Source organism: Mercurialis annua, linkage group LG3 (assembly GCF_937616625.2).
Source record: "Mercurialis annua linkage group LG3, ddMerAnnu1.2, whole genome shotgun sequence".
NCBI classification, from domain to species: Eukaryota; Viridiplantae; Streptophyta; class Magnoliopsida; order Malpighiales; family Euphorbiaceae; genus Mercurialis; species Mercurialis annua.
The window spans coordinates 4873403-4893145 of record NC_065572.1 but is presented as its reverse complement, the minus strand read 5'-3'; the positions used below and the strand labels follow the sequence as shown (position 1 = coordinate 4893145).

General features: G+C 33.9%; 1 protein-coding gene across 1 annotated transcript; it reads left to right on the top strand.

The window, feature by feature from the left end:
* Positions 1-2660: 2660 nt before the first annotated feature.
* LOC126671301 (protein EXPORTIN 1A) lies at positions 2661-19278 on the top strand. Its single transcript, XM_050365064.2, has 32 exons — positions 2661-2997; positions 4194-4310; positions 5422-5514; positions 5632-5703; positions 6774-6881; positions 6972-7054; positions 7881-8019; positions 8096-8164; positions 8246-8323; positions 8461-8523; positions 8610-8654; positions 9396-9503; positions 9587-9685; positions 10189-10392; positions 10923-10982; positions 11544-11654; positions 11887-11984; positions 12088-12196; positions 12330-12395; positions 12503-12601; positions 12681-12761; positions 13655-13744; positions 14013-14098; positions 14204-14284; positions 14365-14547; positions 14721-14787; positions 16554-16664; positions 17217-17324; positions 17412-17549; positions 17623-17760; positions 17840-17944; positions 18610-19278. Exons 1-32 carry the CDS (start codon positions 2884-2886, stop codon positions 18730-18732), a joined length of 3246 nt encoding a protein of 1081 aa, XP_050221021.1. The 5' UTR covers positions 2661-2883; the 3' UTR covers positions 18733-19278.
* The last annotated feature ends 465 nt before the right edge of the window (positions 19279-19743 follow it).

The window sequence follows — 19743 nt, the reverse complement described above, 5'->3', positions numbered from 1 at the left end:
AAGTGATACCAAGCCGTTTACCACTTGGACCAACCCCCATTGGTCATGCATGTTGTTTTTTCATGATCTTACACTTATGAAGTATTTATAGGGTTTCGTTTGGTGTTCGGAAGGGTATATGATGACGTTTCAAAGCTTAGGATGAATGTGCTAGCGAAACAATGGAGAAAATGGATTTTTTCAAGCCATTGGGTCCTTTTATAGCATCTCGGTGTGACGACCACTACTTTGATATTCTAACAATTGTTCATACGGTTCTTTAACGATCAATTTTATCACTAATTCAAATGATGATAGTTTGCAGGGTGACGATCATCACTTGTGGGAGTGACAATCGCCACTCACCCAATCCACACAAAACCCTAAAAATTCTCCTAAAACGGAATCCAATCATTTTCTGATTCAAATTCTAACTCATTTGCATACTACATTGGTTATTCATATTTATTTTTTCAAATCCTAACTCACATGCATATGAATATGTACTATATAAATTTCGATGTCTGCTATTCATTTTACCTTGAAATCAACACTTCTTTTAAAGAAACATGAAATATTTGATTCTGAACAAAAACGTCCAATGTTATCGTATCGTGCTTTACATCATGCTTAAATGTCTTACTATGATTTACCGTGTCAACGATAATACATGTCATGTTAGAATTTTGACGGATCACACGTCACATGTCAGGAAACTTACATCATGACGGAGCGGTGTATTACACTCTTATTGTAAAACATCTGTGCCGCCGCTATTACTCCTTATGTGGAACGTTGTTGTCGACGCTGTTATTGTTTTTGTTGTGGAACGTACCTCTGTTGCTCAGGTTGTGAGATTGCAACTTGTTTAAACGTAATAAAATTGAAACAATTAACAACAATAAAGATATATTTTCAAAAATAGTAATAAAATTGAATTCCTAACTTGTAAAATAAAATTATTTATTGTTTCAATTTACTTTTTGTATATTAATAAAAATTATTATTAAACCAATAAATCAAACCTATTAATATCATTAATGAATAATAATGATGACTCGCATCTAAATCTAATAAAATCATAAATGTAAGAGACAAAATTTCATGAGAATATTTCATTTCTAGTTAGTTGATGATTGATATGCACTTGAGATAAGAGATACAATATCATGCAAATATTTTATTTATAGATATTAAATAATCGATATGCATACGAGGTAAGATAAATAATATCGCGATAGTATGTTTGTATGAATATTAAATAATTGATCACAGTTTAGACAAAAGACAAAATCTAACGAGAGTATTTTATTTATAGATATTACATAATTGATGCATAATTAAGATAAAAGACACAGTCTCATTATTTTTTTTTTTATAAATGTTAAATGATTGATGCACAATTTAAGTTGAAGATATAATTTCATATCAATATTTTTATTTATAGACATTAAAAGTTGATAAACACCTGAGAGAGTAGTTTATTTGTAAACATGAAATGATTATTATGGAGTCGAATAATTGAATTCGTCTAATCTCTTAGAAGTTCATACTTTATATCTTTTTTTTTTCATTTAAACTGACACAAATATTTTTTTTTATGATATATAGCACTCTCATGAGCGATAAAAAATCATACTTTTTATCAATATTTTAAAAACATAATAAATAATTCCTTAGAAGTCTTGTAAGTATGTCACACTTATTTTTAACAACTTCAAATATTATACCATATGCCAATTAGGTATTAGCGCTCAACAGAGTTAGCGGGATAACAACCAAATTTTAAACCAGATAGACACTGTCTGTGCGAGAATTGGGGACGAACCCCCGACCTCATGATGTACAAGATGTGAGAGATTAGCATGTATACAAATATGCCACACTTTAATTTTATAAAATCTTAAATACCTAAAGTATTAGGTTATATCAGCTAAACTGGCTAGATACGAGTGTGAGAAATTGAATCTAATTCAGGTTAGTTGTAGTGTGAAAGATCTATTATAAATATTAAATTAGTTAAACATATTGTGCTGAAATTTGAAATTGAGACTTCAAAAGTGCACTTGGAGAGTCTAGCTATTTGAATTAATTCTCGCTGGCATAAACATAGCAGAATTACCCTTTACCAGGGCTGAGGAAAAAAACCAGCCGACCGAATTAAAGAACCGATGATTTTTGGTTGGTTCAATTAAAATTTAGGTTCAGTTGGTTCGATCTAGATATATTTTCTTTTCCGATTTTTGGTTATAGGTCGATTCGGTTTTCAGTAAAGAAAATTTCTTATTTGGTCGGTTCACTTTTGGCTATTCTGCCAAATATTTAATTCGGTTAAGGAGTTATCGGTTTGGTTTTGACCAAACAGACTAAGTACACCGAACCGCCCGAATGCTCAACCCTACCCTTTACACTAATATAAATCCAATATCAACCTTTTCTAAGAATAAAAATATTACAGCTATTACCATAAAACTCTACTAAAATACAACAAATAATTACATTTACTTATTTAGAATGTTCGCCCCACCCCATTCTCCCTCCAAACCCTTACTAATCACATATTTTAAATTTTTTGCATAATTAATTAAAAACCAATAAAAAACAATTAACATTCAAAAAAGTCCATAATTACGCTCTCTGTCCTCTGCTTAAATTTCAAGCAGTCTTTTCAAAATTACACACTCCAAAACAAGAAAAACAATTAACACTCTCTCTCTTTTAAACTGTTCGTTCTCTGTCAATTTTTTTATCGTCCCCTCTTTTTTTTCTTTTCCTTCACATAAACCCTCACTTAGAATTTTATCTCTGTGTTTTTAAAATTTTGTTAATCTATTAGGGTTTGGTTTATTATCGTTTTTATTAGAGAGTGAGTGTGTTCCTCTAGGGTTTTGTTAGTGTTTGATTATGGCGTCTTTAGCTATGGCCGCCGAGAAGCTTAGGGACTTGAGTCAGCCGATTGATGTTCCTTTACTTGATGCTACTGTTGCTGCCTTTTACGGCACCGGATCTAAGGAAGAGGTTCGGTTTTTATTAATTCTTTGTTTGTTTACTCAGGGACAAATTTAAAAGTTTAATTTGAATAATGACTGAATGTTTTAACTATGCTTATGGTTTTTGTAGTATTTTAGGTTACTGGTTCTGTTGTATTGAAGTTGTTTTCGTCGGTTTTAGGGATTTTAGCTGTAATTTGGCGGTTTGGGTATCTGTAATGAGTGTGTGAGATGTGAATATGGAGATTAGTTGAGGCAAATTGAGCTGGATTCTCTAGCCGTTGATTTGGTTTTAACATGCCCTATTTTTTCAATTTTGGTCAATTATTACATTAAGGACTTTGCAATGGTCATTTTGTGTTGTAACCAGTTGTGGGAGAATAGTTTCCTTTGTTTCAACTTTTAGGGTTTAAGCAAATAGTTGGAAATAATGATCACTGTACTTGCTAACAAAGTACACTGATTGTCAAACTCGGAAATCAATGCCTTTCTACTAAGAATGCATCCTGTTGAATTTCTTAGAAAATCATCTCTTTCTTTCCATGGAAGAGTGAATTTAAAAACTGAACAGGGGGATTTTTGAAACTGTTTTTACGAGTGGACAAACTGATTGTGAACCCTTCCCCTCGGTCTTTCAAGCCCTTTGCGTGTACTGATGATTTGCTGTTGAATATTATCTATTTAGATCTGAAACGGCTCTTATTGAAACCTGCTCTTTGATGGTTGTTATTGGAGTCAAAAACATTAGAGGTCACTAAACTTTGACTTTATTTTAAAAAGGATATTCGAGATTGATTTTTTTTTAAGTTTATTGAACATTAATTTGCCGATCATCGGTTGGTATTTTAATGAAGTATGGCCGAAAAAGTGATGTGGAACCAGAATACAGGTATGATGTGGCTAGTGTAACGTGAACATTTTGTTAATGAAGAGGTGACGTGGTTCGTATCATTTTTTTAGTCAGATTTCATTGAAGTACCAACTACTCATCAATAAATTAAAGTTCTATAACCTCGAAGAAATAGATCAATCTCAAATACTCTTTTTGAATTTAGGTCAAGGTCAGTAACCCCTAATGATTTTAACCCGTTGTTATTATTATAAATTTTATTTTTTAATCTCTCAGTTATGTAAAGAAACTCTGAAAAGATTCTAGTGAATGACTTGGGCCTTCCTTTTTCTTTTTTTCACCCCATGGTGTATTTTGTCTTTCACTTTTGACAGAGGGCTGCGGCAGACAGGATATTGCAAGAGTTGCAGAGTAATCCAGAGATGTGGATGCAAGTTGTTCACATTTTACAAAGTACAAAGAACTTAAACACCAAGTTCTTTGCTTTACAGGTGAGTTGCAGTGTCTGAGTTCATTTATTTAGCTTGGAATTAAATTGACATTTTAAAACATGTAAGTTTAAGGTTCTGATAAATTGTTTTGTATTGGAGTGATTTGGACTTGTTGACTGTTAAATATGAGTCTGGTAAAACTGACTTAGCTTTTAGTACAACCTATCAATTATCTAACTGATGCTGCTGTAGACCTTTGAATTTGTGGCATAGGTGATCCATAGAAGGCAGACTGATGAAAAAATTAGATGCCTTTTCTTTTAGAATATAATTTTGAACTGCAGTAGATATTACAATTTATTGGCACTTTGAATCTGGTATTAGTGAAATGAAATGACCTACTAGAAAATTTAAACAATATGTGTTCAAGTTGTTTATGTAAGTTTAATCGAGAATCAGACATTTAATTGTCTGCCCAAAATGCTTATTGCGTAGGTATTTCTGCTTGGGTTTCTTATTATTTATGCATGTTAAAATGAACTGTGGCAACTGGCATGTATAGCAACTGAGATGAAAGCTGAAAGTCTGTACACACAGCATGAGGCATGGAATGTGCCTTCAAAGGCTTAAGTATTGTGCTAGACCTTGGATGTCTTGCTCTTTTTGGATGCATGCACTTGTTCAGGTCTGCCTTGCTAGTTGAGTAACTAGAGTATTCAGTCAGATTTTTGAAAGAGCTTCCATCCACTGTAAGAGGTAACCTTGATGCAGCTGAAAGGCCTTTAAGGGATCATCTATTACCTTCTCAAGATTAGGAATTCTATGTCTATCCATCAGACATGTCTATAATTTGCACAATCTTATTGTGAACCATTAAATTAGAAAAATAAAGGCTTGACTGCAGATAGAACTTTTTGGATCTATTTAAAAAGTAAGATTTCATACTTGCATTGGAGGAAGCTTTTGGGTACTAGAGTATGACGAGTTGCATTCATTTTAGGGAGGGAATTTGTTTATTCTTTTCTTGTGCAACGAAAATAGGGGTTGAATATATTTGCATGTTGTTGATAATATATAATCCAAGTTTCCTTATGGTAATATGTACTCTTTTGCGAATTATCTTGATGAACAAATTAATATTTCTATTTGCATCTTTGTCTCGTTTGTGTAGGTCCTGGAAGGAGTTATTAAGTACAGATGGAATGCATTGCCTGTTCAGCAACGTGATGGAATGAAAAATTACATTTCTGAAGTCATTGTACAGGTATTTCTGAAAAAATTGTGCTGGGAAAGGAGATTTCAGTAATTTTTATTATTTGTTTTATCTTTTTCTTGTTGTATGCTGTTATAAATAATTCCTTAAATGTGCTCTCTTCTTCAGCTTTCTAGCAACGAATCTTCTTTTCGAGCGGAAAGGTTGTATGTGAACAAGCTCAATATAATTTTGGTTCAGGTACAGCCGAGTTGCTTCACTAAGATAAGAATTTTATGCAAACACTATTTACTTGCTTTTCTAATTTGAAATTATTTGTGAAATATATTAGTGGCTACTGAAGATGCGTACTGTAGTAACTTTTATTATCTTTACTCAGTTTATTTCCTAAACAACATTTGTAATGTGATAAAACTTATACTGTGAGTTTTTTGATTGTATTGTTGTTCTTTACATCAGTGTTTTAAAAACTGGACCGTCCGGTTGAACCAGAATCCGGTCAGTAGTCCGGTCCAATTGTCCTTTATGAACCGGAAATGCGGTTTAACCGGATAGAACCGGATAAAACCGCTAGAACCGGATTGAACCGGTTACAGGTTACACCATAGAACCGTCCGGTTAGAACATTAATTTGCAGAGAACAAAAAGAGAGGAAGAAAAAAGACAGATGCTATTTTAAATCTACCCAAAATAATTTTTCTTCACTTTTAACTCCATTATGCAGATATAGTTTTATTCCCAGCAGATCTTATAAACCATTGATGTGGCCATCTCCTTGTAAACTTCTTGTGGCGTCTTTTTTCTTCAATCTCCATAAATTTTGCCTTTGCCGTTCTTCTCAGAGAAGGAAAGAAAGCAATATTAAATTATTAGGTTTATTGGGTTTTGTGTTTCAAAAGTGGTACACAAGAAAGTAGAGATGGAAATGAAAGATGGGGGGCCATATCTTTATTAGGTTTTGTGTTTCAAAAGTTGGGTATTGAGTATTGGGTTTTTGAATTTTAAATTTAACACAGTAGACAAATGGTTGTGGAGAACTGGTTGACCAGCTGTGTTTATGTTTTAAGATTTCACTCAACCGGTTTGACCGGTGGTTCAACTGGTTGAACCGGTCAAACCGTGAAACGATAGACTAAGCGGTTCGGTCACCGGTTCGGTTTTTAAAACACTGCTTTACATATGTTTATTCTTTTGTTGATTTTTTTGGCGAGAACTTTACTTTATTTAAATTAACACAATACAATTTTCTTCTCTAAAGTTAAAATATTAGCCATAGTGTATTGAGATTTATTCCTGTGACGATGTTGTAGATATTGAAACATGAGTGGCCAGCTAGATGGAGAAGCTTTATTCCCGATCTTGTTGCAGCAGCAAAAACTAGCGAAACTATTTGTGAGAACTGCATGGCTATATTGAAAGTGTGTTTTTTCCTCCTTCCTTCCCTCCTTTTTTTGTTTGCATCAAACATGGTCTTGTTATGCATTAGTAACACAAATTTTATGTGCCAGCTTCTAAGTGAAGAAGTCTTTGATTTTTCCCGTGGGGAAATGACTCAGCAGAAGATCAAAGAGCTTAAACAATCATTAAACAGGTAACGCTTTTGGAGTTCTTTTTTTTTTTAGGCCTAATCATCCAAATACCCACCTTTTCGACTTTTTTTCGTTTATATCCCAAACTTCCGAAATCGTCAATTTTTCTCAATTTTATAAGTTTCAGTTTCAAATGTACCCATTTTTTCAAATTGGAAATTTTTTGACTTGAAAAAGTCTCAAATATGTCCTTCATATTTTAGACGTAGTTTAAACAAGTGCAGTACTAAAAATTGAGACCGTGTGTCAAATATGAAGGACATATTTAAACCTTCTCCAAGGGGAAGGACTCCGATTTAAAAAATGGGTACAATTGAAATTGACAATTAAAAAATGAGCTAAGATTGAAGATTTTGCAAGTAAAAAATGTGAGGTATTTTCGGATGTTTAAGTCTTGTTTTCATGTAATGCTGATAAACCTTTAAAGCGTGTAAATTGCAAAGTTGTCTAGTCTTCTTCTCATGTTAAAATTGTAGCATTGATATTTGAAACTGCATAAGCTGGTGAAATTTAGTTTTGAGTGTTCAAGGATAAGTTTTTGGTTTATGATTATGGTTGTGCTGATTGAGATTTACCACTTTATGTGTATCTCTCATCTGCCAATAGCACAGCTATACTTTTAAACTTCCAACTTTAGTAGGTGAGATCTAGGTTTTTCTTTTTTATTTGTTTTTTAGTTTCAACTTTTAGTTGAACACAGTGTCCATTCCTTATTTCCTTTCTTCTCCCATCTTCTAAAGTCCTTTTCTGCTATCGACATCCTTTATTTTTTGCTTCTCTTTTTTAGTGTGGATTCTTTTCTAAAGGGTTATATTTGGTTGGTTACAGTGAATTTCAGCTCATCCATGAGTTATGCTTATATGTACTATCGGCTTCTCAAAGAACTGAGCTTATTCGGGCAACACTCTCTACTTTGCATGCATTTCTTTCTTGGATTCCTTTGGGCTATATTTTTGAATCCCCACTGGTATGTATATTTCATGCATAAAGTTTAATGGTAGCATTGGGTTTATATTGCATTCTAATTCAACTCTTTTATTCAGCTGGAAACACTCCTAAAGTTTTTTCCAATGCCATCATATAGAAATCTTACTCTCCAGTGTCTTACCGAGGTATGTCGTGATATTATGATTAATAATAATGGCCACTCTGTATCTGTTAGCCGTTGACTGTTATCTGATTTCTGGTTACAGGTTGCAGCTTTGAAATTTGGGGACTTCTACAATGTGCAGTATGTTAAGATGTATACTTTTTTCATGGTTCAGCTACAGGTGCAACATGGCATTCATGCTCAGAAATTAATATGTCTTTTTTAAATTTTAAATATGGTCATGATTTTTCTATCATCAGCATGTTCTAAGCTAATGGGTTTTCTCTTTTTTTTGCTTATGCCGGTGAATGAGCTTAGGGCATTCTTCCTCCCACAACAAATATTCCAGAGGCTTATGCACATGGATCCAGCGAGGAACAAGTCAGTGTGTCCACTTATCTCTCTAACTCTCAATCCATAACATGTCTTAGTTTTTAACTTTGTCTTGTCTTTTGTTGTTTCTTCAGGCATTTATTCAGAATTTGGCATTGTTTTTCACTTCATTTTTTAAGGTAAGGTCTTTTTCCGGGTTAGCTTTAGTTCATCAATACAAGATTGGTTGCTTAGGCAGAGAAATTCCATAGTGTTAGCAATTTGACCTTGTTCGACTATATTGTTTTTAGCATCTGTTTTGAGAATAACTTTATACTGTTTCAAATAGTAAAAGTGGAGTCAGTGTTCAGGACGGCTGCAGCCTTGACTGTCATTTAGCTTGTTGTTTGCTGTACAGCATATGCTACTTGCTATGAGTGACAGCAATTGCCGTACTAAGATGTATGAATTGCATTAAATGGTCAAGTGTCTGCATATATTTTGGGCATATGAAACAAACAATTGTGTGCTCTTCATTGCTTGGGACTTGCTGAATTGTCATTAGCTGTTGATGGTTGGCATCTTTTGCCATGAAAGCATCATTTGCTGTGTCTTTTGTCATATGGGATATGCCCTGCTCTCTGCCTACAACGTTGATCTTCAAGAAACTTGTAATTTGAAATGGTTAAATGGTATGACTCGTTACTCTGAGCATGTATTTTTTCTTCGTGTGAGGCTCTTTTCCTTCCCTTTTTTTACATGTAGAGGTTTAGTTGATCCTTGCGTGCACTATAATTGTTTTGGTCTCAACTCTTTAATATTGACTATTTGCATTTATGTCTTCTTTCTATGCTTCAGAACTCGGTATCTGTGAGAATTTGTTGCCTCAGTTTCTTTTTTGCAGTGTCAGGAAGACTTTTCTGATTATTGACTTTTTGCAGGTCCATATTCGAGTGCTGGAGACTTCACCAGAGAACATATCTGCATTATTGTTGGGTCTTGAATATTTGATTAATATCTCATACGTTGATGATACAGAGGTTTTTAAGGTAAAATGTTTTCTTCCTCTGGTCTTTTGTTTCTGGCATGAAATACCAGCATAAAATGTGACCAGCTCTTAAATTATTAACAGGTTTGTTTGGACTATTGGAACTCCTTGGTATTGGAGCTTTTTGAGGCACATCATAGTTTGGATAATCCTGCGGTAACTGCAAGCATGATGGGGATGCAAGTATGCTATTTTCAGTCATTATAATTATTGGTTTTAAGATGTTTTAATGCAAGAGATCTGTTATAATTGATTATATGGGAAAATGACGTGTTTCTAGTTTCTCCTTTTGTTGACTGTGGTCCCTGTTCTTATTTTCTTGCGACAACATTTATTTGATATGCTACCATGCGTGCATGTATATTTACTTTTTACCCTCTTTGATTTCTTTTAACCTTTTTGTTTCCCAAAATTAGTATGATATTTCAAATGCATTGATTTCATGAAGCATTTCTTTATATTCAGTGGAATCTCCTTTTTATGTTTGCTAGATTTATTGCTTTCAAATGATTTTTATCCCAAAACAACTTTTTTTATTTATCTGTACTTATCTCCTCATCTACCATGTGGTAAGAGTATGAGTTTCTAATTCTGTATGTCTGATTTATTTTCTGTATTTTATTTCCTTGGTGCTTTTTGAGAACTGGAGGTTACTTACCACATGCTGTGGCTGTTTATTGAAACAGGTGCCTTTGCTTCATGGCATGATTGACGGCATAGGTTCTCAAATATTGCAGCGGAGGCAGCTTTATGCCGGTTCTATGTCAAAATTGAGGATGCTTATGATTTGTCGTATGGCAAAGCCTGAAGAGGTTCTTATTGTTGAAGATGAGAATGGTAACATTGTGCGGGAAACTATGAAAGATAATGATGTTCTAGTTCAATATAAGGTACAGTTTTGTCTTATTTAAACACATTGCTTGGTTTTTGAACCATGATTCTGGTGTTCTCTCTCCAAATATAATATTTGAGAAATGGTGATTTCATCATGCTGGATTATTAGTATGTAATTTGAAAGTTGAGTGAGAATAAATATTGCTTATGAAACTATTAGCTAATAAGTTGCATTTCATGATTAGGTAGATTTCTCCAATTTGATTGCAATTAGGAAGTCCCTGTGCATACTTATTGATATATCCATTGCTTCTTATATATGTTGGTATTTGCTGAAGCAAGTGAATTTGGTAGTATCTTTATACAGTCAGGATCTTAAAATGCTTTATTTCTTTAGTCACAGCTCCACCATTTATTAAGCCTGACCAATCTGTTGAATGGCAGAATTGCATTAGTTGTTCATTCTTTTTTTATTTGTTATATTTATAAATATGGTGTCTAATAGTGTAAGAGTTGAGTTGTTATTTTGGTTTCTGGGAATCTTATGGTACAAGTTGCTATTGCTAATCAAATTTGAAATATGCAGATCATGAGGGAGACTTTGATCTATTTGTCTCATCTCGACCATGAAGACACTGAAAAACAGGTATTACTTCCATGCATGTTTGGAGATTATTAAAGAATCAATTAATATATTCCATGTAAATACAATATTTAACACTTAAACGGCATACTTGAACATTTAAAAGCTTGCAAAGGTTCACATGTCTGATATAAAGCTGAATTGCTTGTTCTTCAATTCCCATACTAGTGCAAATTATTTGAGGTTATATGTGAAAACACTGTTAGTAATGTAAACTGGCATTTAGTTTGCATGATAGTAACAGTAATTATAAGGAATATTGAAACTGCAGTGTTAAATAATAGAGGGGAATAGGCTGTCTTGGAACTGATATATTCCATGAGTCATATGGTGGGCAATACACTTAGTTCTCTGTTGCAATCCTGCTTTTCTTTTTGTCTGTTTCAACTTCTTGTCTTCCATTCCCACGGGTCTCAATATAGACACAATATGAAAGGTCATCTTTGCTGAACATCTTGGTTAATATTCTTTGAAGTACATTTCTGTCTTTTATATTGATTTCTTTATGGTTAGATATTTAGCCTATTGTGTTTTTTGCTGTTTTCTCCTTCTGTACTACATTAGATGCTGAAGAAATTAAGCAAACAATTGAGTGGCGAAGATTGGAGTTGGAATAATCTAAACACACTATGCTGGGCAATAGGATCTATCTCCGGTTCCATGATGGAGGAACAGGTATCCGGTTTGCATTTTCATCTTTTTTTATTGGTTCACTTCCCTTGCTAGTAATGCATAGTTAGTCATCAAAGCTTCAATGTCATCTTGTAGCACCCCATTTTTTTTTATTTAAATGTCCAATATATTTTTTAAATGATTTTTTATTATTATTTGTGATGTGTTTACTCATAATTGTTACTCTTATTATAGTCAGCACTTGACGTATTCTACTGTCTTGGCTTCTTTGCAGGAAAACAGATTTCTTGTAATGGTCATCCGAGATTTATTGAATTTATGTGAAATCACAAAGGGGAAAGATAATAAAGCTGTCATTGCAAGTAATATTATGTAAGTAATTCTTAACTGTGAAGGATGTTTTATGCCATCGCTGCTGGTAGACTTTAAGACAATCAAGATTGCTCAGCAAACCTCATTATTTTTCTGTGCACAGGTATGTTGTTGGGCAGTATCCACGTTTCCTCAGAGCTCACTGGAAATTCTTGAAGACTGTTGTCAATAAATTATTTGAGTTTATGCATGAAACACATCCTGGAGTTCAGGTTTCTTTTTTTTACTTCTCTATCTTTTTTCCTTTCTTTGGAGTCTGGACAGTTGGATGCTTTAGTTTTGGATCATAGGGCGTTAACTGAACTTTCAACTGTTGCTTACAAAGTTACTCCTACATGTTTCCAGGATATGGCTTGTGAAACATTCTTGAAAATTGTGCAAAAATGCAAACGGAAATTTGTAATTTTACAGGTAGCTTATTTAGCTTTGAACTGTTCCCTTTTTGTACTATTGTACTAAATTCTTCCATTGCATTGATTGCATCAAAAAGAGTTGGGATCTGATTACCTCTTTTTCAGGTTGGAGAGAGTGAACCTTTTGTGTCTGAACTTCTGATAGGCCTGCCAACGACTGTTGCTGATCTAGAACCACACCAGATCCATTCGTTTTATGAATCTGTATGATGCTTGTTCTGATGACAAACTTGTGTATAGTGTAGTGGTACCTTTTTGACCTTTGCTTATGCTTCTTATTCAGGTAGGGCATATGATTCAAGCGGAACCTGATCCCCAAAAAAGAGATGAATATTTGCGGAGACTTATGGATCTTCCGAATCAGGTTAGCTCCTTTTAGTGTGTGTTTTGTCTGTTTGTGCTTCTGATTCTGAAGATCTTGTAAATTAAGTCGACGGGTGATAATTTTTTACTTTTAAGTCATTGCACATGAATTATAAGAAGTTGCTAATAATGCTATAATGAGTTATAATGGGCATCATTAGGCTGTTGACTTTCTTGTTTTAGATAGATTCTAGATTTAACATTTTATTCCTGTTTAAATGTTAGAATTACCAGGCCATCCCCCTTCTCATAGCTAGCCTACAAATGCATCTTCAAAACCTTAGAAACTACTAGTATTTTATCCTTATGCATAGCACATGATTTTAATTGATTGGAATTGTTATTATTCACATAATAAAATCATTATCAATTATATTTTTAGATTTCTTTCACAATTGTCAAATGCATCATACTCTGTAACAATTAACAATGTATGGTAATACCATATTATAAGACTTTTTTAAATTGGTTAATCCATCATTTATTTAGCAACAATATCATCTTTCTATGATATCTTCTGACATAAATTGATTTAAAAACTCCTTTTTTTTAATTATTTAATAACTAGCTAATTTTTTTCAATATAATATTTTCATTAGTAAATCTAAATACTAAATTACCTGAACCGGTGAACATTAATATATTATAGATGTTGTAATTGTAATTTTGTCACTCTCCCCAACCCATGTTAGACACTTATCAGCCAACTCCTCCGTTTTGAATTTTACTATTTAAATAAATATTTTAACCACGTCCCTTTGATTCTTAAGTTTAAATCTTAACATTCTGAAATTTCATTCTAGTCACCATAATATTTATAACTGAGGCACTGACTATAGCTGCGTTCCCGATTATATTATGACCAGTGGCTTATTGTAAACAACTCTTTTGCAGAAATGGGCTGAAATCATAGGGCAGGCACGCCAGAGTGTTGAATTTCTTAAAGATCAAGAAGTGATTAGGACTGTTCTGAATATATTGCAGGTATAGCCTTCCATTCAATTTCGAATATCCTTTGAAACAAATTTAATTGGTTGCAATCGCGGAGACTAGATGATTTGAGTGTACACAATCATGAACTGGATTGTATCATCTTTTAATTTCTTTAGCATGATATACTTTTGGTAATTTTGTTCACTTGCTATAATTTTTTTAGCCCGAGATTGAATGCTTAACAGTATTTATTAGGATATTATTATTTTGGTTCATTGTCATTCTCATAACATTTACTGGAAGAACTGTTATTTTGCAGACAAACACAAGTGCTGCAACTTCTCTGGGAACATATTTCTTATCTCAAATTTCCTTGATCTTTTTGGACATGCTAAATGTTTACAGGTATGTTATCCATGATTTTGTTTCTCTGTTTTTGGTCTGGCCTTGAGTTGAATTTGTTTACTGGGCTATTCTTGTTAAACAATATTCCATTTGGATTATTCGCAGGATGTACAGTGAGCTTATATCGAGTAGCATTGCTGATGGGGGGCCTTTTGCATCTAAAACATCTTATGTGAAACTCTTAAGGTCAGGCCACTATTTTGATTATTGCTTTCTACATTTGGTCATGCTAAAGGTTATGGCGTGTAACATGCTTGGTGAAACAGATCTGTCAAGAGAGAGACACTTAAGCTTGTAGAGACATTTTTGGACAAAGCGGAAGACCAACCTGAGATTGGGAAACAGTTTGTGCCCCCAATGATGGATCCAGTTCTTGCCGACTATGCTAGGAATTTGCCGGACGCTAGAGAATCAGAAGTTCTGTCACTTTTTGCTATAATTATAAACAAGTATGTCATATATTTAATTTTCTGCTATCTATCTGATAATAGGATAATTAGCTACTATCCTTGGATTATTTTTTTATGAAACTGGGAGGGAATCATTATTTTTGCCTTTAGAATGGAAACCCTGTTTTTCTTGAATTGAAATGTTGCTTTTCTGGTGTTCACCTTTTTCCAAGGTACAAAGCTGCAATGATAGATGATGTGCCTCGAATATTTGAAGCGGTTTTCCAGTGTACTCTAGAGGTAAGGATGCATTTTGGTCGTGAATTCTGCAGTAAACTGTACAATTTCTTTATTGGTGGTCCTGTATCAACACTCTTTGCATCATTGAAATCTGCAACGCTTGAATTTTTAATTAAGTGGTTTGTTGTAAATTAATTTAAAAACTCTACTTAGGGCATACCAATGATACCATCACCAGAATGACCTTATGTTCATTAGAAATCACATAAGAGAGTAATCATAAATTTACTTCTGTGCAAAACAATCATTTGTTCGTAAGGTTCTAGCACTTATCTCTTTTTGTTATATTTGTAACCTGCTTGTGGACAAATTATCTATGCTCTTACTCGGCTGTTTCTGCAATTTTAAATGTGTTTGGCTCACATGCTTAATCTTATATTTGCAGTGTTTTAACAACCAAACTGGTGACTGAACCGTTGTAGCCACCGATTTCCGGTTTGACTGGTTCAACCTGGGGTTCAACCGGTTCAGTTATCAATTTTATTTTTCAAATAAAAAAAAATTATACATGTATAACATTTAGTTTGAGGCGGGCTAATTAGCAATGGCATGTTATCTTGAAAATATATATGTCAGTGTTATAATTTCAAAAGAAAAAGTAGGTCTATATTGATAGTGACGTGTCTTTGTTAAAGCCATATCCTTTTATATTAGCTTACACACTACTTCCTAACACTTACACAACACTATCATTAGTTAGTCTTCTTAATTTTCTTTCACACGTTTCTGTAGCCTTCAAAACCACCATTTTTTTTGTTAAAAAACCCACCTCTTGCATCGTCCGAATCAAAAAAGGGGATGAATTTTGAGCTTTTTTCACTTCAGTCTATGGTTGTAGAAGGCTTTCAGGTGACGTATCTAAATTTTTGAATTTTAAAATCGAAAGAGCTCATGAGCTCTTTTGGATTCTCCGGCGAAAATTGAGCCACCATCTGCAATTTTCCGGGTTTTCCAGTTATCGTTGAGATAATATGGCGCTGTCACCTTAGAGATGCGATTATTGATAAGCTCCGGCCGAAATTTGTAACTGATAATTGAGATTATTAATTTTTTGAAATTTTGAAAGAACTTGTGATTGATGAAAGAAACCGTAAGGGAAAGAAAAAGGTGATGTTTGAAAGGAAGAAGATAACACAGCACTGTAAAGGCAAAAGATCTGTATTAAAAGTGAGAACCGGCCGGTTCCTTAAAAGTGGGCGGTTCTATCTGGTTGAACCGGATTTCCGGTTCATATAGGCTATTTGGACAGCAGAGGTTTCCGATTCATGGTTCAACCGGCCGGTCCGGTCCGGATTTTAAAACACTTTATGTTTGCATTATCCCATAGCATGAGCTGTGAAAGCGTGCGACTATCTTGCCATTTTCAGTCATTGCCTTTTTTATCCAAATCAATGATACCAGCCTTATACTCAAGGACCTTCAGGCAAGCTTCTACTTTTTTTGTATGGTGGATGTAATTATATGCTCTACTGCGTCGCAATCAGTTTTGAACTTTAAGGAGGCGTTACTTATGTTGATTGCATTGCTTAGTCGTGCCTTCAGCAGCTGCACTGCTTTCTCCAATATATATCACTAGATAAACTGCTTTCCAATATATATCACTAGATGAAGCTGGTTGCTGGATATGTAGCCCTGCATGTGTGTTGCAGGACTTACATGAGAGTGGCTTGGACATGTGAAGTAAACAATTTGAGTAGACAAGATAAGCTGAGTTTTTAAAACTGTGTATGAACTTCTTGCTTAACATGGCTGTGTGCATTCTGCAGATGATAACCAAAAATTTTGAAGACTACCCAGAACATCGCCTCAAGTTTTTCTCATTACTTCGGGCCATTGCTACCTATTGTTTTGCTGCTTTGATCCGGTTATCCAGCCAGGTTTGAATCGTATTAAGGTTTCTGAAGTCATTTATTTATTTCAAAAACCAAGAATTCAGCTCAATTCTCAGTTGTCATATTTTCTTTTACGTCCGCAACTGTGAAATGTAAGAATGCTGTTTTTTCTCTGTGTCTGGCTTGCTCCAGTGATTTTTATAGTTTTTTCAGATAATTATTAATTTTTGGGACCCTTCGAATGTTCAGACTATGATTGGTGCATCTAAATTTTATTTGGATTGCACAATTCCTTGTTTTTCCTTGCTTGTAACCATTATAATTTTTGGAATTTTTATCATACTGAATATAGAAATGCATGCCGAAATTTGTACGTATTCTTTTGCATGTCATTATTTGCAGCAATATCTTTGAAAATGGTGCATTTTTTCTCTTGATCATTTAGTGCAAGATTATTCTGTTTTGAGTGTTTTTATGGGGTTTAATCTATTAGGCTCAATTATACATTCCTGCTACATCATATTTTCTCTCATGTTTTTCCACTTATTTTTTTATTTATCTTACAAACATTAACTGCTGTTATGTTACCCATATCAGCAATTAAAGCTTGTAATGGATTCAATTATATGGGCATTCCGGCATACAGAAAGGAATATTGCCGAAACTGGGCTAAACCTACTGTTGGAAATGTTGAAGAACTTTCAGGTGTGATTTTTGCTGTAGTTCCTGACTTAGTATTAGTAAGTTGTTTCACCTTTTGTGCTAATTAAAGTAGTGTGTGTAAATTGACAGGGCTCTGAATTCTGTAATCAGTTCTACCGGACATACTTTTTGACAATAGAGCAGGAAACATTCGCCGTATTGACAGATACATTTCATAAACCTGGCTTTAAGTTGCATGTTTTGGTCTTGCAGCACTTGTTCTGCCTGGTATGTGGCTTTATTACTTCGTGTTTAATTTTGTGAGTCCTTGTCAATTTTGTAAGGATGTATATTTTTCCAGGTTGAAAGCGGTGCTCTGACAGAGCCATTATGGGATGCTGCAACAGTACCCTTACCTTACCCTAACAATGCAATGTTTGTACGCGAATACACTATTAAACTGTTGGGTACATCATTTCCCAACATGACTTCATCAGAGGTGAAAAGGCAGAAATTTCATTTTTAACTATTGCTGGTGTGCTCTTCATTGGGTTTTCTAATATGAAGATCTTTTGCAGGTTGCTCAATTTGTCAATGGATTGTTCGAGTCAAGAAATGATCTTGCTGTATTTAAGAATCATATTCGGGACTTTCTTGTGCAATCAAAAGAATTTTCAGCTCAGGTAAAACTTACTCATCTTTGCCAACGCCTAATTAGAGTGTGCACTCTTCGGGTATAACTGAATTGTGTGGCAGAACCTAACCAAAATTTTAATTTGGCCTGGTTTTCAGTTAATCCAGCTCAACTATAGTTAACAATTTTGGTCTTTTTGGTTAATTCTGTTCGGTTCGGTTCTTGATATGAAATTTACGAATTAACGTATCCGGACGAATTAACTGAATCAAAATGTATTTGTAATCTCAAAAAGCAATTGGTGTTTTCAAAACATATAATTAAGACTATTTAAAATATCTAGATATTTTAATTAAAGATATAGTAGGAAGTTAATTAGAACTAACTAATTTAACTTTTATTTCTTAATTCCCGCACAAATCCAGTTTGGCCTATCTTTATGGGACGGAGGGAGTATATGTTTATTTTTAATAAAATTTGGTTAACCAAAATAACCGAGAAACCAAATTTTTTTTTTTGGTTTGGCTACAATTTATGTAATCCGGTTACGGATATTAAAAAAATGGACAAATTTTGTTACTGTTAATTTGGTACGGTTTGGTGACTGAACCGACCTATGCACGCCCCTATGCCTAATACATGTGTTTTCTAGTGGCTTTTAGATTTAAGATCCAGAAAGGAGCGAGAATTTATGATGCTTGTTTTTCCTTGCAGGATAACAAAGATCTTTATGCCGAAGAAGCTGCTGCTCAGAGAGAAAGGGAGAGACAAAGAATGCTTTCTATTCCAGGGCTCATCGCCCCCAATGAGATCCAGGACGAGATGTTGGACTCTTAGAAGGGAGGTTATATTTTTGATGGAAGAAGCTAATTCGTGAATTTTAAACCAGGAGTTGCCATTGCCATCTTGATTCGGGTACCTGGAAGTTAATGGGTTTTAAACAGATCACATCATTCTTTTCCTCTACTGTCAAATTTTTTCGTTGGTTTTGATTCTGGTAGATGACAAGGGTGCCTCGGGCATGAAAGTTGGGCTGCTGGCATAACTCTCGCAACTATCCATCGGCTGGGTGTAGATTATTTAGGTGCTAATGTAGAAATATATTGGAGTCATTCTTCGGTTTTGCGGTTCCTGCTCGACCCGTGTATTAATCATGATGATGGCTAGGATCAAACTGTTCAAATGACTCTGTTTTGGAATTGTTGATTTATTCATGGTAGGCATAATCTCTAGTATTGATGGGTTGTGCAGCTAGTTTAATTTGCTTTTACAGTGCTGTGTTCTATGTTTGTTTCCGGGGGGGATTAGTTTTGGTTCTCCCGCTTATTCGTGAAATGTACCTTGAACCTGCTTTAATATATATGAGTTTTATTTGACCCTTTAGATCGTTTTTTATTCTCTGTTTCTTAGCCCTAACTTGCTACACTTAATGCAGCTTTTGTAATTGGGTTCACCTTCAGCCCTATGCTTTATGAAATGCAGGTTCTTGCTTGTCAAGCAAGAAATTGATTTTTTGTTTGGTTTGGATATAACTTCATTTTTAAATTTTGATCTGAAAAAAGTTGGATTAAACTAGCTGATTTTACTAGATTTGATTTCTAATTTTTGATTTTATAATAAAATTGTGTTGTTTTATATTTTTCTGAGTTAGAAGTAATGATATCATAAAACAAGTAATTTCAGTACAATGTTTGAGTAATAAAAATCAGATAGTATTGAATGTTCGAACCAAAAAATTGTGCGATTTAATTTGTTAATTTTATAATAAATATTACTTTAATATCTGTCAATAAAGATAGTGGAAATTATAAAAATCAAAGAATAAGATTATCTTCAACTTTTTATAAA

Excerpts from the sequence above, each read along its gene's own strand:
- LOC126671301 (XM_050365064.2), top strand. The coding sequence starts at position 2,884 with ATGGCGTCTTTAGCTATGGCCGCCGAGAAGCTTAGGGACTTGAGTCAG. Across the intron at positions 5,515-5,631 it reads TTTCTGAAGTCATTGTACAG|CTTTCTAGCAACGAATCTTC; the intron begins GTATTTCTGAAA and ends TCTCTTCTTCAG. Across the intron at positions 7,055-7,880 it reads CTTAAACAATCATTAAACAG|TGAATTTCAGCTCATCCATG; the intron begins GTAACGCTTTTG and ends GGTTGGTTACAG.